Here is a 19480-nt window from a genome sequence, read left to right on the forward strand (position 1 = left end):
TCAGTGATTAGTTCATTGACTATAACTGCCTTTGAAGTGAGGGATCTAACATTAAGTAGCCCTATTTTGAGATGTGAGGTATCACGATCTCTTCCAATAATGGCAGGAATGGAGGTCTTTATTCTAGTGAGATTGCGAAGATGAACACCGCCATGTTTAGTTTTGCCCAACCTAGGTCGAGGCACAGACACGGTCTCAATGGGGATAGCTGAGCTGACTACACTGACTGTGCTAGTGGCAGACTCCACTAAGCTGGCAGGCTGGCTAACAGCCTGCTGCCTAGCCTGCACCCTATTTCATTGTGGAGCTAGAGGAGTTAGAGCCCTGTCTATGTTCGTAGATAAGATGAGAGCACCCCTCCAGCTAGGATGGAGTCCGTCACTCAGCAGGCCAGGCTTGGTCCTGTTTGTGGGTGAGTCCCAGAAAGAGGGCCAATTATCTACAAATTCTCTTTTGGGAGGGACAGAAAACAGTTTACCCAGCAATTGAGTTGAGACTGCTGTAGAGCTCATCACTCCCCCTAACTGGGAGGGGGCCAGATACAATTACGCGATGCCGACATCTTTCTAGCTGATTTACACACTGAAGCTATGTTGCGGTTGGTGATCTCTGACTGTTTCATCCTAACTTGTTGGTGCCGACGTGGATAACAATCTCTATACTCGCCAGTTTTAGCCAGCACCATCTTCAGATTAGCCTTAACGTCGGTAGCCCTGCCCCTGGTAAAGAGTGTATGATCGCTGGATGATTCATTTTAATGCAGCTGGTGGCCACACAGATACTGAATTAATGTCTGTCATGTTCAGAAATATTTAAACATGTTTACTGAAAATTAACACAGTTGACAGTGAGACTATTTTGGGTCCTAAGAGAATTCTATTCTTCAAGAAACAATATCAAAAGAATTGAAAATGCCCACTGGACACCCAACCGCATCTTCAAGAAACAAAGTCAATCAATGTTTAATAACGACTCATGAGACTAAATACGTACACCCGTTTTATTGACAACAAGCTACAATAATTCCACAACAAGTCAAACATATTTTACAGCAACAAATACCTTCAAAGTAATTCACTATAACATGAAACATTTGCAGTTAGGATGCTGACACCGGAGCAGCATTTTTGGTTTCAATTGATAGTTTGAAGGATTAAACAGGTTCTTATGGAGCACACGGAGGGATAGCTCTTCCCACATGATTCATCGTTCCAGCCGTTTTCAGCTTAAGAGGAAACACGAAATAGAAAAGTAAGTCACATTTATTTGTTAAACGTACTCTGAAAAAGTTGAATTTGATGAATGATAATGGGCTTACTGTACCTCCAAAGTTCATCTGAATACATGGCTCTCTGGCACCATAGTGGTTATTCGGCTCCCCTTCAGCCCAGCTCTCGTGATCAAATTTGGAGCCGTCACTCCAGAACCATAGCCTGTCCTGTGGGGAAGTAGTGAGATCTCAGATGTGCTTGCTGAACAACTTCTAAATTCCAACATACTCATGGTCTTTACTCCACCAAAACTGTAAAAGCCACCACTACCAAAAACGTGCAGACTGACACTGGAACTGTGGGGTGAAAAAACCCACAAGTGTTGATACCACAACCACATTTCTAAAATCCCAATGCATTTCCATAGCCATAGACTTGACCGGTAAAAAAACCCAGCCTACAACCGTTTAAAGACTGAATCTGCATTAGGGGGGAAACAGCGCCACTGGCCACCATTATCATTTTTGGTCGCTGAGCAGCGTCGCGCAGCATGGTTAGAAACAAAATAGCAGTAACTTATTTGTTATATGTCGCAAACTGACGGGTCACCATTAAGGCTTCCAGATTTAAAACATGGCCAGACCGATATGGAATAGGTTGCCTTTTGATACCATGCTATAGTACTCACTCCAGCCCACTGTGTCAGTGGATACTGCAATGGGCATTCTTTTTGTACATCTGTAAGATCTTCCAAACCAGGTTCTTTTTTTATATAGACACTTTCTTAAAAACTACACCGACCTATCAACTTAACAAATGTCAGATACAACCTTAATCCCAAGGTCTCAAATGGAACAAGCCACCTAGTAAGTTGTTTCTGCGCCATAGCAAAGAGGAAGAGTCGAGAAGAGCGAGAAGGATAACTACGGCCAAAATCTGCCTTCTCAAGCGGGTAGCGTTTTTGTATGGCCGTCAATAAGATGTCGAATTTCATTGTGTGTCCCCCGTTACTTGCTAAATGTCAATGAGCGTTGTCACCATCTTTCCTCTGCTGTACCTCAAACTGTGGTCATTACCAGCTGAGAAACTGGCGAGTTGATTACTCTTGGCACAGAGTTGTCTGAGCAGTGTCTTAACACCTACTCTGAGCTGATTCTTTCATTAGTCTTAAAACAGGATTCCTAGGACATGACATATTGATGAGTATACTAAGACCTCAAGCTGAACTGTTCAGGTATAGTATACCTTTCCCTGGAGTCACTCCTATTAAGGCATCTTCACTTTTACTCAACTATGACAACTGGGTACCTTCTCCACCTTTGCCTGAACAGCATCATATCCGCCAATCCAGGTAAGAGGGAAACTGCCAGTATTGATCAACACCACCGCCTGTAGAAATCGGAACTCTTCATAGCTGTGCACAGATGCCAGGTTTGCGCCAAGGTACTTTACAGTGTTGCGCACAGGTTTCAGTTTTTCTCCAAGTAACTGACAGTGGCGCTAGAGCAAGCAGTACACAGAGACAAAGACATGTCATAATGGAAGTATTAGTCAGTTGTCCAGTCTGAGAATTTGTCTTCTGGACTCAAATATTGCCATCGGAACTAATGTTCTATTAACAGGCTCTTAGAGATTAGTTAACCCATGCCCTGTGGGTTCTAATAGACAACAGGGCCCAACTCCACACAAATATTGCAAAGCCTATAGACATTATTAATTACAGCATATTTTACATGAGGCGCCTGTTAAAATAAGGCCAAAGACCCTTTAACTAAAAAAGCCAGTTCATTTCAATTGTAGAGGGTAAGCATTATACCTCTGCTTTGGGCCATGTCATTGCAGTTTTGACAAACATGAAGCAGCGTGAATTAAATTGGAACCAGCCTCTGGGGCATGGGTTTCTTTGGTCTGCTGCAAATTTCACCAAATCATCTGAAAGGAGAAGACAGGGAGTGTTACGAAATTGCAGCCGACTTTAAAGGATAGTCGAGACTGACTGACATACAAATCCCCTTGCATCATAAATAACATTTGTAGAGCAGTCATACCACAACAAAATATACACAATGAATGATGTAAAGCACACTCATTCCACAGAGCACCGAGTATCTACAGGTTTTAGAACTCCCCTCACCTGGTTGTCTTCATTGAAAGGTAAACCACCTGCATATACTAGGCACTCTGTGGAATGAGTTCGACACTCGTGATGTAAAGTGTGAAGCTGACTCTTACTTGCTATGTTCGCAGTCATTATGTCGCCCAGTGTAAAGGCAGCGCTGAGAAGCAGTAGAAGGGTCAACATCGCCATGGTGATAGTCTCCTGACACACACACACACACACACACACACACACACACACACACACACGAGAGAAGCCATCAGTGTTTCCCCAACCTCTGCTCGAGCACCCCAGTAAGTCCACTTATCACATTCAACTAATGAAGGGCTGAGGAATACCAGCTATCATCTCTTCCACCACATACAGTAGATTAGCCTGGCACACAGGAATGTTTGACTCCAAATGGCACTACATAGGGAATTGAAAGCATCTGATAGTCACCATCTACTTAAGTTAAGGAGAAGTCTATGCTCTTGGGTTCTCCCCAAAACAGCACCCTAGCTAACTAACCCCGATGCATGGCACACCTAGTAAGACACCATTTGGGATGAAATCTGATACAGTACTATGTTGAACTCTCACCTGCAGTCTGGTCATGTCAGCGCTCTGTTTGTGAGTTGAGTTCTACCGCTTCCTGCTCTCCTTTTTTAAGGACCCATCCAGTCAGACCCCTCCCTCTCTCATCCTTTAACCGTTCAAATAATCAACTAATCATCAAGCTTTTATCATTTGAATCAGCTGTGTTGTGTTAGGGTAAAAACCAAAACGTACACCCCTTGGGCATAGCCACGGGAAGAAGTTTGGTGGTGCAGGGTACTTTTAATGAACGTTATTTTCAATTGGGGTGCTGGAAAAATATCTTTGCCTGTGCTACAGGCGCTCTATTGGTCCACTATGATAGCACTACTTTTGTGAAAATGTAACAAATCTATAAAAAGTTAACATATATATAAATATATATTCAGTACCAGTCAAAAGTTTGGACACACCTACTCATTCAAGGGTTTTTCTTTATTTTTACTATTTTCTTTGTAGAATAATAGTGAAGACATCAAAACTGTGAAATAACACATATGGAATCATGTAGTAACCAAAAGAAGTGTTAAACAAAACCAAATATATTTTAGATTCTTCAAAGTAGCCACCTTTTGCCTTGATGACAGCTTTGCACACTCTTGGCATTCTCTCAACCAGCTTCACCTGGTATGCTTTCTTAAAGGACATCCCACATACGCTGATCACTTGTTGGCTGCTTTTCCTTATCTCTGTGGTCCAACTCATCCCAAACCATCTCAATTTGGTTGAGGTTGGGTGATTGTGGTGGTCAGGGAGGTCTGATGCAGCACTACATCACTATACCTTATTGCCAAATAGCCCGTGCACAGCATGTTGGGTCATTTTACTATTGAAAAACAAATGACAGTCCCACTAAGCGCAAACCAGATGGGATGGTGTATCGCTGCAGAATGCTGTGGTAGACATGCTGGTTAAGCGTGCCTTGAATTCTAAATAAAACACAGACAGTGTCACCAGCAAAGCACCGTCACACCTCCTCCACCATGCTTCACGGTGGGAACCACACATGCGGAGATCATCCATTCACCTACTCTGCGTCTCACAACGACACACTAATCAGACCAAAGGACAGATTTCCACCGGTCTAATGTTCATTGCTCGTGTTCCTTGGCCCAAGCAAGTCTCTTGTTCTTATCGGTGTCCTTTAGGAGTGGTTTCTTTGCAGCAATTCGACATAAAGGCCTGATTCACGCAGTCTCCTCTGAACAGTTGATGTTGAGATGTGTCTGTTACTTGAACTCTGTGAAGCATTTATTCGGGCTGCAATTTCTGAGGCTGGTAACTCTAATGAACTTATCCTCTGCAGCAAAGGTAACTCTGGGTCTTCCTTTCCTGTGGCGGTCCTCATAAGAGCCAGTTTCATCATAGCGCTTGATGGTTTTTGCGACTGCACTTGAAGAAACTATCAAAGTTCTTGAAATGTTCCGCATTGACTGACCTTCATGTCTTAAAGTAATGATGGACTGTCATTTCTCTTTCTCTGTTCTGCCAAGGCTGTCACTGTTACGTTCACAGCAAAAATGCAGTCAAAATACAGTTGAAATGCAGCTGATATTTTGATGCTTCTAAATACCTGGATACCACCTGCATAAATAGCAATTTCTGTTAAGCTCGTTCCTACCCTGCTCCTGTATTTCTTTCGACCAGTAGCATTGCTAGTGCATCTCTCTCTCTACCAGAGTCTACCCCATTATAAGAACCCCAACAATAACTGCTAAAAGCCCATGTAAGCCTGTTGGCCGTTTGGCATGTAGGAGATGACGGAATTTGCTTTTGGAAAAAGTTGAGGCTTTTTGAGACTGGCTTGAACGGGTCTTAGCAGAGCATGTGTATGAGCATCAACAAGCCTTGTTACCATGTACCCTTTGAGAATGAATGAACCAATTGTTACTTCACACAAACATATGTACCAGATTCCTTTTGGGAAATTCATTTGGGTAGTTTTATTTGCACATTGGAGGACCCCTGCAAAACCAAGCGTGAGGTTATGGCATTGATGTCATGTGTGCTATCCACATCCTGGTGCTGAACTGTGAAACGTCATGCGGTGCTGAACATTTTGAAACAGCTTGGCTCGTGGAATTACTCTTTGATCAAAACTGATACATTAATGAAATTGTTGCACTAATGAATTATTTGGAAACTAAAATCTGATTAAGGGAAAGTTACACACTTTTTTCTGTGCGCGCAATCAACAGCCTATTTGTGCATGCCCAACAGAATGCACATTGTGGTGCGGGGACTGCCATATTGTTTCATCATTTTCCCATAAGGTGTTGACATTTTTGCAGTTGTAAAGCTAATTTCCTGCAATTTTACACATTTTGCTATATGAGTGAGAGACTAATAAATTCAATGGGGGCCTGTCATGCCAAATACTGTCTTCCAATGCGTCGCAATAGGATTCGATCAACTATTAGCGTCCATTGCTATATCAACGGTGTGATTACCTAGTCATTGGATTTTTGGAGATCACAGCCTAAATTGTGTTCTTTTCTTCGTCGCTACGCAAACAAGGCTGATTTCTGCGACAATTTCGCTGTTTAAACAAGCTTTGTTTAGCTAATAACATGGAAACGTTCATTCAAACTACTTTTTGGGGTACCTCGTCAACATTACATGAAATCCATGTCTTAAACGTTGCTACGTTTCAGAAATGGCAACGAATACGTGTATTCTGCATAACACATTAAAGTTACTTACCTTATAGATCACAAAGTAAGCTGATGTCCACTCCATTCAGATGTAAATCCTTTTGATTCAGTCACTGGCTTGTCTGGCTGTCATGTTTATATTTTAACCTGCCCTTATCTACACTGAAATAATCTTATTTCAGTAGTCCACTATTATGATTCATCCAGCCCCCATCTAATTAATACACCCTTGTGGTTGTACATACATATATATATATATATCAACAATGAATAACCTGGAACAAATAAATACCATCAAAGGATACCTTACAGCTTCCAATAATGAAGACCTTGTGAAACCCAACCTGTCAATATTTTAATACATTAACTTTGATCGTTTTTGGTAGAGTTGTGTCATGAATTTCTTTTCACAGATTTTCTGTACACTCAAATGGCAATCATAGAATAAAATACTGAATTCTGGTTTGTGGAATATAGAGGAGGTGGTTGCTGTGTGGGTGGGAGGTTCTGCCTGTCCCTTGTTCTCAACGTTGAGAACAGGAGCAGAGTTAAAGGGAACAGGGTAGGAGACAGATGACACATAAACAACCAAACACACAGGTTACACTGAGAAAATGTAATGGATGGGTGCAGTGTTAGAAATGGGAGATATGTACTTCAACACTTTTGGAAGGTATTGCCTAACTTGTCCCACTCCGACTCAGAGCACAGAGAATCAAACTGATCCGAACTCACTGGTTCTGGTGGATGGGATACCTCCTGGGGGGCTCGGCTAGTCGATGGTCCTAAAGTCATTTGGAGAGATAAATTGAAGAGGTACATTTTATTACGCTCAGCATAAAAACAATTTCTTGCTTTTCTCAAATGTCAACCAAAACTTAACTTACTTTGTCTATCGAGCTTCCCTGAAGTGTCGGGCGTCAGGGCTTTCAGTGGTCGACTGATTGTTGGCTTCCACCGAGGTAACCCTAGGAAGACAGAAAAAAATATCAGCATTAGGGAAACTAAAAGTAGCTTCAGGTTGTTTTGTATGCAAATAGTTGTGAGATCTTTTATATTCACTTTAACAGATGGTGACCCCAGCTAGGAGCGAAAGAGCAGCAAGCGTTTCCCCAGGTCTCGCCTTCCTTTCGTCCTTCTTCCAAACCAAGTCATTTGCCCAGACGTCGTAGCACTTGGTCCCCTTCTTGATTCTGCTCCGGTAGTTCTCCTTCTGTTTCTCCTGCGCCTCATCCATGTTCAGTCTCACCTTGATTGATAACAGGAATAAATAGAATTATATTTCCTAGGAAGGTGGTCCTCAAAAGGCGTTCTGATCTGGTTTGAAAACATACACCGGATCCCGTCCGTACTCGGTGGAGTCCTGGATGCTGCTGTCGTGTGCAAAGAGAGACTTACCTTCAGGTTGTTCTCGCATCCTTCCTGGTACCAATCAAGGGACTTGCCCATGGCAGTCTTGAGGGTCTGGTTGGTCCAGTCACCAAACCTGGAGGAGGGGGTAGGAAAGCGATATCTATTGACAATATAACATATTGACTTATGTACCATGGAAAACAAAAAAAAAACATTCCAGCGTTCATGACCTCGGTCACTCAAGGATGACCGTGGGTGTTGAAGATGTCCACCATCGCCTTGGAGGTGGCCTCGCCAGTCTCGTCCTTGATGTATATCATACAAAACAATCTGTTTTTGGTTCCAAGCACCTTTAATGGTTTACAGAAGGGAATTGAGTTAAGCACGTCCTCTTTCTTCCCTTACTGACCCTAATGGGTATTGCCTCCACCCACTTAGTAAAGTGATCACCTTCACTTCATTACTATGATCATGGTGATGCAATTATACTAGCTAGCTGTGCACGGAGGGAATAAACACATCACACTGCGCATCATGCGATTCCATATGAAATGGATTTCTAAAGGATTTCTTTTACATCAGAAGATTTCACAAAGTGCAGAGACAATCTGATATCTTTCCGACAGATAAGACCTAAACCAGGCCAGAACTTGTCCGTGTAGACCAATTTGGGTTTCCAATCTCTCCAAAAGAATGTGGTGATCGATGGTATCAAAAGCAGCACTAAGATCTAGGAGCACGAGGAAAGATGCAGAGCCTCGGTCTGACATCATTAAAAGGTAATTTACCACCTTCACAAGTGCAGTCTCAGTGCTATGATGGGGTCTAAAACCAGACTGAAGCGTTTCGTATACATTGTTTGTCTTCAGGAAGGCAGTGAGTTGCTGCGCAACAGCTTTTTCAATTTTTTTTGAGGGGAATGGAAGATTCGATATAGGCCAATAGTTTTTTATATTTTCTGGGTCAAGGTTTGGCTTTTTCAAGTGAGGCTTTATTACTGCCACTTTTAGTGAGTTTGGTACACATCCGGTGGATAGAGAGCCGTTTATTATGTTCAACATAGGAGGGCCAAGCACAGGAAGCAGCTCTTTCAGTAGTTTAGTTGTAATAGGGTCCAGTATGCAGCTTGAAGGTTTAGAGGCCATGATTATTTTCATCATTGTGTCAAGAGATATAGTACTTAAACACTTTAGTGTCTCCCTTGATCCTAGGTCCTGGCAGAGTTGTGCAGACTCAGGACAACGGAGATTTGGAGGAATACGCAGATTTAAAGAGGACTCCGTAATTTGCTTTCTAATGATCATGATCTTTTCCTCAAAGAAGTTCATGAATTTATTACTGCTGAAGTGAAAGCCATCCTCTCTTGGGGAATGCTGCTTTTTAGTTAGCTTTGCGACAGTATACATTTTTTGGGGGGGATTGTTCTTATTTTCCTCAATTAAGTTGGAAAAATAGGATGATCAAGCAGCAGTGAGGGCTCTTCGATAATGCACGGTACTGTCTTTCCAAGCTAGTCGGAAGACTTCCAGTTTGGTGTGGCGCCATTTCCGTTCCAATTTTCTGGAAGCTTGCTTCAGAGCTCGTGTATTTTCTGTATACCAGGGAGCTAGTTTCTTATGACAAATATTTTTAGTTTTTAGGGTGTAACTCCATCTAGGGTATTGCGCAAAGTTAAATTGAGTTCCTCAGTTAGGTGGTTAACTGATATTTGTCCTCTGATGTCCTTGGGTAGGCAGAGAGAGTCTGGAAGGGCATCAAGTTATCTTCGGGTTGTCTGAGAATTTATAGCACGACTTTTGATGCTCCCTGTTTGGGGTCTGAGCAGATTATTTGTTGCAATTGCAAACGTAATAAAATGGTGGTCCGATAGTCCAGGATTATGAGGAAAAACATTAAGATCCACAACACTTATTCCACGGGACAAAACTAGGTCCAGAGTATGACTGTGGCAGTGAGTAGGTCCAGAGACATGTTGGAGAAAACCCACTGAGTCGATGGCTCCGAAAGCCTTTTGGAGTGGGTCTGTGGACTTTTCCATGTGAATATTAAAGTCACCAAAAATTAGAAAATTATCTGCTGTGACTACAATGTCCGATAGGAATTCAGGGAACTCAGTGAGGAACGCTGTATATGGCCCAGGAGGCCTGTAAACAGTAGCTATAAAAAGTGACTGAGTAGGCTGCATAGATTTCATGACTAGAAGCTCAAAAGACGAAAACGTCATTTTTTTTGTAAATTGAAATTTGCTATTGTAAATGTTAGCAACACCTCCGCCTTTGCGGGATGCACGGGGAATATGGTCACTAGTGTAACCAGGAGGTGAGGCCTCATTTAACACAGTAAATTCATCAGGCTTAAGCCATGTTTCAGTCAGGCCAATCACATCAAGATTATCAGTGATTAGTTCATTGACTACAACTGCCTTTGAAGTGAGGGATCTAACATTAAGTAGCCCTATTTTGAGATGTGAGGTATCACCATCTCTTCCAATAATGGCAGGAATGGAGGTCTTTATTCTAGTGAGATTGCGAAGGTGAACACCGCCATGTTTAGTTTTGCCCAACCTAGGTCGAGGCACAGACACGGTCTCAATGGGGATAGCTGAGCTGACTACACTGACTGTGCTAGTGGCAGACTCCACTAAGCTGGCAGGCTGGCTAACAGCCTGCTGCCTAGCCTGCACCCTATTTCATTGTGGAGCTAGAGGAGTTAGAGCCCTGTCTATGTTCGTAGATAAGATGAGAGCACCCCTCCAGCTAGGATGGAGTCCGTCACTCAGCAGGCCAGGCTTGGTCCTGTTTGTGGGTGAGACCCAGAAAGAGGGCCAATTATCTACAAATTCTCTTTTGGGAGGGACAGAAAACAGTTTACCCAGCAATTGAGTTGAGACTGCTGTAGAGCTCATCACTCCCCCTAACTGGGAGGGGGCCAGATACAATTACGCGATGCCGACATCTTTCTAGCTGATTTACACACTGAAGCTATGTTGCGGTTGGTGATCTCTGACTGTTTCATCCTAACATTGTTGGTGCCGACGTGGATAACAATCTCTATACTCGCCAGTTTTAGCCAGCACCATCTTCAGATTAGCCTTAACGTCGGTAGCCCTACCCCCTGGTAAAGAGTGTATGATCGCTGGATGATTCATTTTAAGTCTAATACTGCCTTAAGCATGCTGCAAGGAGGCATGAGAACTGCAGATGTGGCCAGGGCAATAAATTGCATTGTCCGTGCAGTGAGACAGGACCGACCTCGCAGTGGCAGACCACATGTAACACCTGCACAGGATGGCAACTGCCCGAGCTACACTAGGAAGGTACAAACCCTCCGACGGGCCGCAAAAGGCTGGACTGAGGTCTTGTAGGCCTGTTGTAAGGCAGGTCCTCAAATTACCCAGACATCACCTATGGGCACAAACCCACCCTCGCTGGACCAGACAGGACTGAAAAAAGCTCTTCACTGACTAGTCGCGGATTTGTCTCACCAGGGTTGATGGTCAGAATCGCATTTATCGTCTAAGGAATGAGCGTTACTCCAAGGTCCGTCATGGTCTGGGGCGGTGTGTCACAGCATCGGCGACTGAGGTTGTCGTCATAGCAGGCAATCAACGCTGTGCAGTACAGGGAAGACATCCTCCTCCCTCATGTGGTACCCTTCCTGCAGGCTCATCCTGACATGACAACCCCACCAGCCATACTGCTAGTTCTGTGGGTGATTTCCTGCAAGACAGGAATGCCAGTGTTAAGCGAAGTGCCCGGATCTCAATCCCATTGAGCACGTCTGGGACCTGTTGGATTGGCGGGTGAGGACTAGGGCCATTCCCCCCCCAGAATTGTCAAGGAACTTGCAGGTGCATTCGTGAAAGAGTGGGGTAACATCTCACAGCAAGAACTGGCAACTCTGGTGCAGTCCATGAGGAGAAGCACTGCAGTACTTAATGCAGCTGGTGGCCACACCAGATACTGAATTAATGTCTGTCATGTTCAGAAATATTTAAACATGTTTACTGAAAATTAACACAGTTGACAGTGAGACTACTTTTTGGGTCCTAAGAGAATTCTATTCTTCAAGAAACAATATCAAAGAATTGAAATGCCCACTGGACACCCAGACCGCATCTTCAAGAAACAAAGTCAATCAATGTTTAATAACGACTCATGAGACTAAATACGTACACCCGTTTTATTGACAACAAGCTACAATAATTCCACAACAAGTCAAACATATTTTACAGCAACAAATACCTTCAAAGTAATTCACTATAACATGAAACATTTGCAGTTAGGATGCTGACACCGGAGCAGCATTTTTGGTTTCAATTGATAGTTTGAAGGATTAAACAGGTTCTTATGGAGCACACGGAGGGATAGCTCTTCCCACATGATTCATCGTTCCAGCCGTTTTCAGCTTAAGAGGAAACACGAAATAGAAAAGTAAGCCACATTTATTTGTTAAACGTACTCTGAAAAAGTTGAATTTGATGAATGATAATGGGCTTACTGTACCTCCAAAGTTCATCTGAATACATGGCTCTCTGGCACCATAGTGGTTATTCGGCTCCCCTTCAGCCCAGCTCTCGTGATCAAATTTGGAGCCGTCACTCCAGAACCATAGCCTGTCCTGTGGGGAAGTAGTGAGATCTCAGATGTGCTTGCTGAACAACTTCTAAATTCCAACATACTCATGGTCTTTACTCCACCAAAACTGTAAAAGCCACCACTACCAAAAACGTGCAGACTGACACTGGAACTGTGGGGTGAAAAAACCCACAAGTGTTGATACCACAACCACATTTCTAAAAATCCCAATGCATTTCCATAGCCATAGACTTGACCGGTAAAAAAAACCCAGCCTACAACCGTTTAAAGACTGAATCTGCATTAGGGGGGAAACAGCGCCACTGGCCACCATTATCATTTTTGGTCGCTGAGCAGCGTCGCGCAGCATGGTTAGAAACAAAATAGCAGTAACTTATTTGTTATATGTCGCAAACTGACAGGTCACCATTAAGGCTTCCAGATTTAAAACATGGCCAGACCGATATGGAATAGGTTGCCTTTTGATACCATGCTATAGTACTCACTCCAGCCCACTGTGTCAGTGGATACTGCAATGGGCATTCTTTTTGTACATCTGTAAGATCTTCCAAACCAGGTTCTTTTTTTATATAGACACTTTCTTAAAAACTACACCGACCTATCAACTTAACAAATGTCAGATACAACCTTAATCCCAAGGTCTCAAATGGAACAAGCCACCTAGTAAGTTGTTTCTGCGCCATAGCAAAGAGGAAGAGTCGAGAAGAGCGAGAAGGATAACTACAGCCAAAATCTGCCTTCTCAAGCGGGTAGCGTTTTTGTATGGCCGTCAATAAGATGTCGAATTTCATTGACGACAAATATAATGGCTTATTTGAGCAAATATACGTTTTGTAATGCTTAGGTTGTTACGAGTACTGATACAAGTAGCACACATGACATGCCAGAAACTGAGAAAACCATTTATATCGGAGTTGTGCCTGTCACACTGGAATCTGCTCTCTCATAGGCTAGAATGGTCCCACCTGATCTGCCCGACTGCATTCCATTGCAGACTCTACACATGGTTAGAGGACAATGGAGTATCCGGTCAATATAATGGATCATCTGTGGCAATTGCTTTGGAGTTGAAATATCCAAGTATTCTTTCGAGATGATCAACTCAAATCTAGACCTACATCACACAGTATTTCTTTCACTTTTGACAATGACTTCACATGAGGCCTTAGTCACATGACATGCCTAAATACTTATAACCACTAGGCTAATAAATCACATGTGTGAACAAGTGTTGCGATTGTGTGTGTGTCCCGTTACTTGCTAAATGTCAATGAGCGTTGTCACCATCTTTCCTCTGCTGTACCTCAAACTGTGGTCATTACCAGCTGAGAAACTGGCGAGTTGATTACTCTTGGCACAGAGTTGTCTGAGCAGTGTCTTAACACCTACTCTGAGCTGATTATGACAACTGGGTACCTTTATTATGACAACTGGGTACCTTTTCCACCTTTGCCTGAACAGCATCATATCCACCAATCCAGGTAAGAGGGAAACTGCCAGTATTGATCAACACCACCGCCTGTAGAAATCGGAACTCTTCATAGCTGTGCACAGATGCCAGGTTTGCGCCAAGGTACTTTACAGTGTTGCGCACAGGTTTCAGTTTTTCTCCAAGTAACTGACAGTGGCGCTAGAGCAAGCAGTACACAGAGACAAAGACATGTCATAATGGAAGTATTAGTCAGTTGTCCAGTCTGAGAATTTGTCTTCTGGACTCAAATATTGCCATCGGAACTAATGTTCTATTAACAGGCTCTTAGAGATTAGTTAACCCATGCCCTGTGGGTTCTAATAGACAACAGGGCCCAACTCCACACAAATATTGCAAAGCCTATAGACATTATTAATTACAGCATATTTTACATGAGGCGCCTGTTAAAATAAGGCCAAAGACCCTTTAACTAAAAAAGCCAGTTCATTTCAATTGTAGAGGGTAAGCATTATACCTCTGCTTTGGGCCATGTCATTGCAGTTTTGACAAACATGAAGCAGCGCGAATTAAATTGGAACCAGCCTCTGGGGCATGGGTTTCTTTGGTCTGCTGCAAATTTCACCAAATCATCTGAAAGGAGAAGACAGGGAGTGTTACGAAATTGCAGCCGACTTTAAAGGATAGTCGAGACTGACTGACATACAAATCCCCTTGCATCATAAATAACATTTGTAGAGCAGTCATACCACAACAAAATATACACAATGAATGATGTAAAGCACACTCATTCCACAGAGCACCGAGTATCTACAGGTTTTAGAACTCCCCTCACCTGGTTGTCTTCATTGAAAGGTAAACCACCTGCATATACTAGGCACTCTGTGGAATGAGTTCGACACTCGTGATGTAAAGTGTGAAGCTGACTCTTACTTGCTATGTTCGCAGTCATTATGTCGCCCAGTGTAAAGGCAGCGCTGAGAAGCAGTAGAAGGGTCAACATCGCCATGGTGATAGTCTCCTGACACACACACACACACACACACACACACACACGAGAGAAGCCATCAGTGTTTCCCCCAACCTCTGCTCGAGCACCCCAGTAAGTCCACTTATCACATTCAACTAATGAAGGGCTGAGGAATACCAGCTATCATCTCTTCCACCACATACAGTAGATTAGCCTGGCACACAGGAATGTTTGATTCCAAATGGCACTACATAGGGAATTGAAAGCATCTGATAGTCACCATCTACCTAAGTTAAGGAGAAGTCTATGCTCTTGGGTTCTCCCCAAAACAACACCCTAGCTAACTAACCCCGATGCATGGCATAACTAGTAAGACACCATTTGGGATGAAATCCGATACAGTGCTATGTTGAACTCTCACCTGCAGTCTGGTCATGTCAGCGCTCTGTTTGTGAGTGGAGTTCTACCACTTCCTGCTCTCCTTTTTTAAGGACCCATCCAGTCAGACCCCTCCCTCTCTCATCCTTTAACCGTTCAAATAATCAACTAATCATCAAGCTTTTATCATTTGAATCAGCTGTGTTGTGTTAGGGCAAAAACCAAAACGTACACCCCTTGGGCATAGCCACGGGAAGAGGTTTGGTGGTGCAGGGTACTTTTAATGAACGTTATTTTCAATTGGGGTGCTGGAAAAATATCTTTGCCTGTGCTACAGGCGCTCTATTGGTCCACTATGATAGCACTACTTTTGTGAAAATGTAACAAATCTATAAAAAGTTAACATATATATATAAATATATATTGAGTACCAGTCAAAAGTTTGGACACACCTACTCATTCAAGGGTTTTTCTTTATTTTTATTATTTTCTTTGTAGAATAATAGTGAAGACATTAAAACTGTTAAATAACACATATGGAATCATGTAGTAACCAAAAGAAGTGTTAAACAAAACCAAATATATTTTAGATTCTTCAAAGTAGCCACCTTCGCACACTCTTGGCATTCTCTCAACCAGCTTCACCTGGTATGCTTTTCCAACCTTCTTAAAGGACATCCCACATATGCTGATCACTTGTTGGCTGCTTTTCCTTAACTCTGTGGTCCAACTCATCCCAAACCATCTCAATTGGGTTGAAGTTGGGTGATTGTGGAGGTCAGGGCGGTCTGATGCAGCACTACATCACTCTACCTCTGTGTCACGGAGGCTCTCCGCACTGCTAAAGCTAACTCTCTCTCCTCTGCTTTCATCCTTCTAGACCTATCTGCTGCCTTTGATACTGTGAACCATCAGATCCTCCTCTCCACCCTCTCCGAGTTGGGCATCTCCGGCGCGGCCCACGCTTGGATTGCGTCCTACCTGACAGGTCGCTCCTACCAGGTGGCGTGGCGAGAATCTGTCTCCGCACCACGTGCTCTCACCACTGGTGTCCCCCAGGGCTCTGTTCTAGGCCCTCTCCTATTCTTGCTATACACCAAGTCACTTGGCTCTGTCATATCCTCACATGTTCTCTCCTATCATTGCTATGCAGACGACACACAATTAATATTCTCCTTTCCCCCTTCTGATAACCAGGTGGCGAATCGCATCTCTGCATGTCTGGCAGACATATCAGTGTGGATGACGGATCACCACCTCAAGCTGAACCTCAGCAAGACGGAGCTGCTCTTCCTCCCGGGGAAGGACTGCCCTTTCCATGATCTCGCCATCACGGTTGACAACTCCATTGTGTCCTCCTCCCAGAGTGCTAAGAACCTTGGGGTGACCCTGGACAACACCTTGTCGTTCTCCACTAACATCAAGGCGGTGACCCGATCCTGTAGGTTCATGCTCTACAACATTCGCAGAGTACGACCCTGCCTCACACAGGAAGCGGCGCAGGTCCTAATCCAGGCACTTGTCATCTCCCGTCTGGATTACTGCAACTCGCTGTTGGCTGGGCTCCCTGCCTGCGCCATTAAACCCCTACAACTCATCCAGAATGCCGCAGCCTGTCTGGTGTTCAATCTTCCCAAGTTCTCTCACGTCACCCCGCTCCTCCGCTCTCTCCACTGGCTTCCAGTTGAAGCTCGCATCTGCTACAAGACCATGGTGCTTGCCTAAGGAGCTGTGAGGGGAACGGCACCTCCGTACCTTCAGGCTCTGATCAGGCCCTACACCCAAACAAGGGCACTGCGTTCATCCACCTCTGGCCTGCTGGCCCCCTACCTCTGCGGAAGCACGGTTCCCGTTCAGCCCAGTCAAAACTGTTCGCTGCTCTGGCACCCCTATGGTGGAACAAGCTCCCTCACGACGCCAGGACAGCGGAGTCAATCACCACCTTCCGGAGACACCTGAAACCCCACCTCTTTAAGGAATACCTAGGATAGGATAAAGTAATCCTTCTAACCCCCCCCCCTTAAAAGATTTAGATGCACTATTGTAAAGTGGTTGTTCCACTGGATATCATAAGGTGAATGCACCAATTTGTAAGTCGCTCTGGATAAGAGCATCTGCTAAATGACTTAAATTTAAATGTAAATGTACCTTATTGTAGCCCGTACACAGCCTGGAGGTATGTTGGGTCATCGTACTGTTGAAAAACAAATGACAGTCCCACTAAGCGCAAACCAGATGGGATGGTGTATCACTGCAGAATGCTGTGGTAGACATGCTGGTTAAGCGTGCCTTGAATTCTAAATAAAACACAGACAGTGTCACCAGCAAAGCACCGTCACACCTCCTCCTCCATGCTTCACGGTATGAACCACACATGCAGAGATCATCCGTTCACCTACTCTGCGTCTCACAAAGACACACTAATCAGACCAAAGGACAGATTTCTACCGGTCTAATGTCCATTGCTCGTGTTTCTTGGCCCAAGCAAGTCTCTTGTTCTTGAAATAACACATATGGAATCATGTAGTAACCAAAAAAAGTGTTAAACAAATACATCTATTTCTAATTGAGATTGTTCAAATTAGCCACCCTTTGCCTTGATGACAGCTTTGCACACTCTTGGCATTCTCTTATCAAATCAAATTTATTTATATAGCCCTTCTTACATCAGCTGATATCTCAAAGTGCTGTACAGAAACCCAGCCTAAAACCCCAAACAGCAAGCAATGCAGGTGTAGAAGCACGGTGGCTAGGAAAAACTCCCTAGAAATGCCAAAACCTAGGAAGAAACCTAGAGAGGAACCAGGCTATGAGGGGTGGCCAGTCCTCGTCTGGCTGTGCCGGGTGGAGATTATAACAGAACATGGCCAAGATGTTCAAATGTTCATAAATGACCAGCATGGTCAAATAATAATAATCACAGTTGTCGAGAGTGCAAGAAGTCAACACCTCAAGAGTAAATTTCAGTTGGCTTTTCATAGCCGATCATTGAGAGTATCTCTACCGCTCCTGCTGTCTCTAGAGAGTTGAAAACAGCAGGTCTGGGACAGGTAGCACGTCCGGTGAACAGGTCAGGGTTCCATAGCCGCAGGCAGAACAATTGAAACTGGAGCAGCAGCACGGCCAGGTGGACTGGTGTCGTGTCTTTGGCTATGCCGGATTAAGTGACATGACATGCTAACCTATAAAATTCTTTCTCTGTAATTAATATTACCTGATTAAGCTAATCATGTAAATGTAATGAACTAGAAAGTCGGGGCACCACGGAAGAACGTTTATAGAGCTGTTATCTTCCGAATAAACTCTTAAAATACTTAGTAATATTTTACATCGATAGCAGTCAATATTAACCCTTATCTTATTGTCAGTCTCATAATGAAAGTGGTAAATTCTTGGTTATCTTCACGAACCCTGGCTAACAAGTTGAATCAGCAATACAAAATTGGGTTTAATTATTTATTTACTAAATACCTAAATTAATCACACAGAATTACAAATACACCGAATACAAATGATGTCATACATGATGGCTGGTTACACAAAGGAAAGGGGGTTGGGCTTGAATGAAAGAGTGGGAAGATTTAGGAACAAAGAAACAGCAGCTATGCTATCGTAAATACATTATCTTATGCATTCTAAATTACCGCCCATTTGGAAAAGGAAAATGCAATAAATATTTACTCTGAGCTGCGCTTCGGTAGATTGGTCGTAGATGCTGGCCGGGTTGGCCAACAGATCTTCCTGTCCTCGGAAGAATGTCTCTGGTGGTAAATTGGATACGTGGTGGTATCTTCGTCCGTCTGTTAGACTTGATCCGTCATCCGTCCTTTCCTAGCCCACGTCTACAGCGGCCGCTGCTAACTCAACGGCTAGGAAGTATCACTTCTGTAGTGAATAAGCTCAAAGTTCATACCATTCGCCACCAAAGCTCACGCCGAGGTTGGCTTAGTTCTGTACTTGACATGTGTGTCCTTCTAACGTAGAGGCTGCAGACCTCACGTACTGGAACAACTGGTTATCTTTTCGTCAAAGGCTTATATAGTGGAGAGGGGGAAGGATGTGTTTCATCGTTTATAACCCCTGTCTCTTCACAGGGGTGGGCCACTGATCATGCAGGCCACTTTCCTTATGAAAACCCAATTCTCTCATTTGGAAGCTAAAATTACATTTAATCTCCTAACAAACAATTTCA

At 43.6% G+C, this 19480-nt stretch overlaps 2 protein-coding genes across 2 annotated transcripts; both read right to left on the reverse strand.

The window, feature by feature from the left end:
• Nucleotides 1-986: 986 nt before the first annotated feature.
• Nucleotides 987-4180, reverse strand: LOC115156879 (ladderlectin-like). Its single transcript, XM_029704680.1, has 6 exons — nt 3913-4180; nt 3444-3531; nt 3028-3143; nt 2520-2711; nt 1324-1438; nt 987-1225 (listed from the first exon to the last, which is right to left on the reverse strand). Exons 1-6 carry the CDS (start codon nt 3925-3927, stop codon nt 1134-1136), a joined length of 618 nt encoding a protein of 205 aa, XP_029560540.1. The 5' UTR covers nt 3928-4180; the 3' UTR covers nt 987-1133.
• A 7901-nt stretch (nt 4181-12081) lies between these two features.
• On the reverse strand, nt 12082-15416 carry LOC115156883 (ladderlectin-like). The gene is made up of 6 exons (XM_029704684.1): nt 15332-15416; nt 14874-14961; nt 14458-14573; nt 13950-14141; nt 12419-12533; nt 12082-12320 (listed from the first exon to the last, which is right to left on the reverse strand). The coding sequence occupies exons 1-6, from the start codon at nt 15344-15346 to the stop codon at nt 12229-12231; spliced, it is 618 nt and encodes a 205-aa protein (XP_029560544.1). The 5' UTR covers nt 15347-15416; the 3' UTR covers nt 12082-12228.
• Between the last annotated feature and the right edge of the window lie 4064 nt (nt 15417-19480).

This window comes from Salmo trutta, chromosome 21 (assembly GCF_901001165.1).
Source record: "Salmo trutta chromosome 21, fSalTru1.1, whole genome shotgun sequence".
Taxonomy (NCBI): Eukaryota; Metazoa; Chordata; class Actinopteri; order Salmoniformes; family Salmonidae; genus Salmo; species Salmo trutta.